Below are 2,752 nucleotides of genomic sequence, written 5' to 3'. Positions count from 1 at the left end.
CAAAACAAAGATTAAGAAAAATCACAGAACAAGGAAGAAACGGTTGCAGATTCTTAAGCTTTCCTATCTATAAATTAAAGATTAAGGTAATCCCATGAATTTAGGACTAAAATAAGAATTAAGGACTAAAATATGAGTTGAAGGCTAAAATTTGAATTTAGGACTAAAATTTGAATTTAGGACTAAAATCTGACTTTAGGACTAAAATATGAGCTAGGACTACAATTTAATTTACGACTACACTAACTATTTTAACAGTTTGAGTGGTATGTACTTTTGTTTAAGTTTTTTTCTCTCTCTCTTTTTAAGGCAATCACATTTTATTCACATAAATACTGAGTCATTTCTGCGGAACTGTAACCCTAGTCCTAGAGCGCGGGAATGGTCTTGTTGAAAGTCTCTATCCATGTCCACGATAGAGGATGTCCTCAGGCCCAGTGGCATTAATATAAATCCGAACACCATACCTAGAGCCTAGAGTTCTAAGGCGTCTGGCGGGAAGCTGTGTAGCCACGACAATGTGAACGAAGCTCTATGTGCACAGTCCGCGATGGGGTCACACGGCTCTCCCGCGGAGAGTCACTGTGGCGTCAGTTCCGAAATAGTAGCCGTTTCACCGGAGAGAGAGCCGTCAGACCTTCTTCACAGGGCTCTGTGAAGATGCTGAGCCGGGCTGTGGCGGCTCAGAGCCCAGCTGCCCTGAGCCCAGTCAGCCCTGCAGGCGACCCCGGGGCCCGGGGCCCTCACGGTGGGCCTTCCCTCCCCCCTGGGGGCCCGATGACCCCAGGGACCCCCCGACCCTTCCCGGCCTGTGGGGGCTGTGGGCGGAGCAGCCGGACCCGGAGGGTCCCTCGGGACCGGCCGGCAGCTGGACTCGGCACCGGCTAGCATCCGCCTCAAGCGATCATTCTCTTTCCTTAGCTCATGGAACTCTCTCTCTCTGGACGCAGCTTCCATCCAGCTTTTTGTGGCTCTGTCCTGATGGAAGAGGACCACCTTGCGATAGTAGGAGGTGGTTCTCTCCAGCTCCTTGCCCAGGTCTTGGGCCATCTTCTTGTAGAGGTTGCGCATCTGGCACGTGAAGTTCATTTCTCTGTACACGCCGGCCAGTTTCTTCTTCACTTCCAAGCACTGAGCTTCCGCCTGAAACACTTTTCTGTGAAGTTGCAGGATGGATCGGTCCTGTTCATCCAGGGGGTTCTGAAGTTTCAGCCTCAGCTGCTGAATCTCCCTGTCCAGCTGGGAAGTTTCCTTCTGCAAAGACGCCTCCTGGGTTTGCAGGCTGTGGATTTGTCGTGTCAGCCGCGCGGTCTCTCGCCTTTCTGCCCGCAGTTGTCTGGCTCTGCCTTGCTGTTCCCCTTCGGGACTCGGAGGGGACCCGGGGCAGCCAGCACCCTCAGGGACGCCCTTCAGATCCACGGGTGCCCGATGGGCGGGCTCATCGCCATTCCCTGCTCCCCTCTTTGGCTGGACTCCCCAGGTCCCGGCACCGGCGTGATCTGCAGGGATGTCAGGCGGGGGGACGGCCTGCCGCCCGCGTCCGGCCCTCCACGGGGACCGGCTGACTTGATCTTTTGGGTCCGGCTCCATGTGTGCCTTCGGCGGCTCCAGCCTTTCTTCTCCCTCCTTCTCCTGCTCTTTCTGCCTCCATCTCGAAACTTCTTGGTTGAGCAGTTCTGGTCCTTCTGGAAAAGGAGTGTTTTCACGCCAATCCTTCGTTCTTTTCCTCAGAAGTTGCTCTCCATCCTTCTCTGATGTTCGGAGGATGGGTTTTTCCCCGGTGACCTGGGGAAGATCGAGAGGCTGGCTCTTCGGTGCCTTCTTCAGAAAGTTGACAGTGTCCCAAAGCACCAACCTGCTCAGGTGTGTGCTCATTGCTGACAAGCACAGGGCTTTTCTCGGGGGAGGACTGGCCACCACCCCGGGTGGCCTGAGGGCGGCCTCGGCTTGTGTGGTTGGGCCACTCTCCTCACAGCATGCTCCACACACTTCGTGGCGGGCAGAGCCGCTGTGCCCCAAAGCCTTTGCGCTTCTTCGGGTGAGTCGTCTCTTCACTAGGAAAACCAGCAGCACAGTCCATACCAGCACTGCCCAGAACAACACGGGCCGACTTCCAGAAATCACCAGCAGCGCCCCCCACAGGTGCTCCAACACCAGCTGGCAAAGGGATCCGGGGGCCAACGGGGGGCCCACCATGGCTGCGTCGGGCTCCACAGCTCTGCCTCCGAGGGCCAGTGTCCTGTGGCCACAACTGACCACTCAGAACCCTGTGGAGACTTCCACCTCTGAGGTCAACCGGTGCCCGGCAACCAGGGCAGAGTAGGTGGGCCGGGGGAGGGGAGGCCACCCGGGGGAGGCCAGCCAGGTTCCAGAAAAGAGTTCTCCCTGATTTTGCTGTGAAGTAGAAAGTTGTCTCAATCACACAAGCCCTGGGGGAGGTGGGAAGGGCTGATGCCAGCCCTTAGCTCAGCCACTCTGGGCCCACCTGGCCCTGCAGCACACCTGGGGGGCTTGGCTGGGTCACGTCCGTCTGTGCACAGAAGAGAATCAGGGCACAGTGTTCAGGCCTCCTTCCCGGGCGAGGCCCGTTCTCCTGATCTTAAGTTTCCCTGGGCTGCAAGGACTCTGGTCCTGTCTGCAAAGGTCCCACGTGCTCCCTCCCTTAGGTTCCCTTCCTCCTCTGTATGGTCACTGTGGGCTGGCAGGTCACTTTGGGTCTGAGACCGAGGGTGTCCCCAAAGCTATTACCTAA

At 56.5% G+C, this 2,752-nt stretch overlaps 1 protein-coding gene across 1 annotated transcript; it reads right to left on the bottom strand.

The window, feature by feature from the left end:
- Positions 1–642: 642 nt before the first annotated feature.
- On the bottom strand, positions 643–2,196 carry LOC148164965 (uncharacterized). The gene is made up of 2 exons (XM_088021576.1): positions 1,407–2,196; positions 643–1,340 (listed from the first exon to the last, which is right to left on the bottom strand). Exons 1-2 carry the CDS (start codon positions 2,194–2,196, stop codon positions 643–645), a joined length of 1,488 nt encoding a protein of 495 aa, XP_087877702.1.
- Positions 2,197–2,752: the final 556 nt, after the last annotated feature.

This window comes from Eumetopias jubatus, unplaced genomic scaffold (assembly GCF_037043125.1).
Source record: "Eumetopias jubatus isolate StellerSeaLion01/CBP00866 unplaced genomic scaffold, mEumJub1_p1.0 scaffold_1, whole genome shotgun sequence".
Taxonomy (NCBI): domain Eukaryota; kingdom Metazoa; phylum Chordata; class Mammalia; order Carnivora; family Otariidae; genus Eumetopias; species Eumetopias jubatus.
This window is presented reverse-complemented; position numbering and strand designations above follow the sequence as displayed.

Coding starts and splice junctions, on each gene's coding strand:
- LOC148164965 (XM_088021576.1), bottom strand. CDS start 2,196: ATGGTGGGCCCCCCGTTGGCCCCCGGATCCCTTTGCCAGCTGGTGTTG. Junction 1,341..1,406: donor GGCACCCGTGGATCTGAAGG/GCGTCCCTGAGG, acceptor AGCAAGGCAGAG/CCAGACAACTGCGGGCAGAA.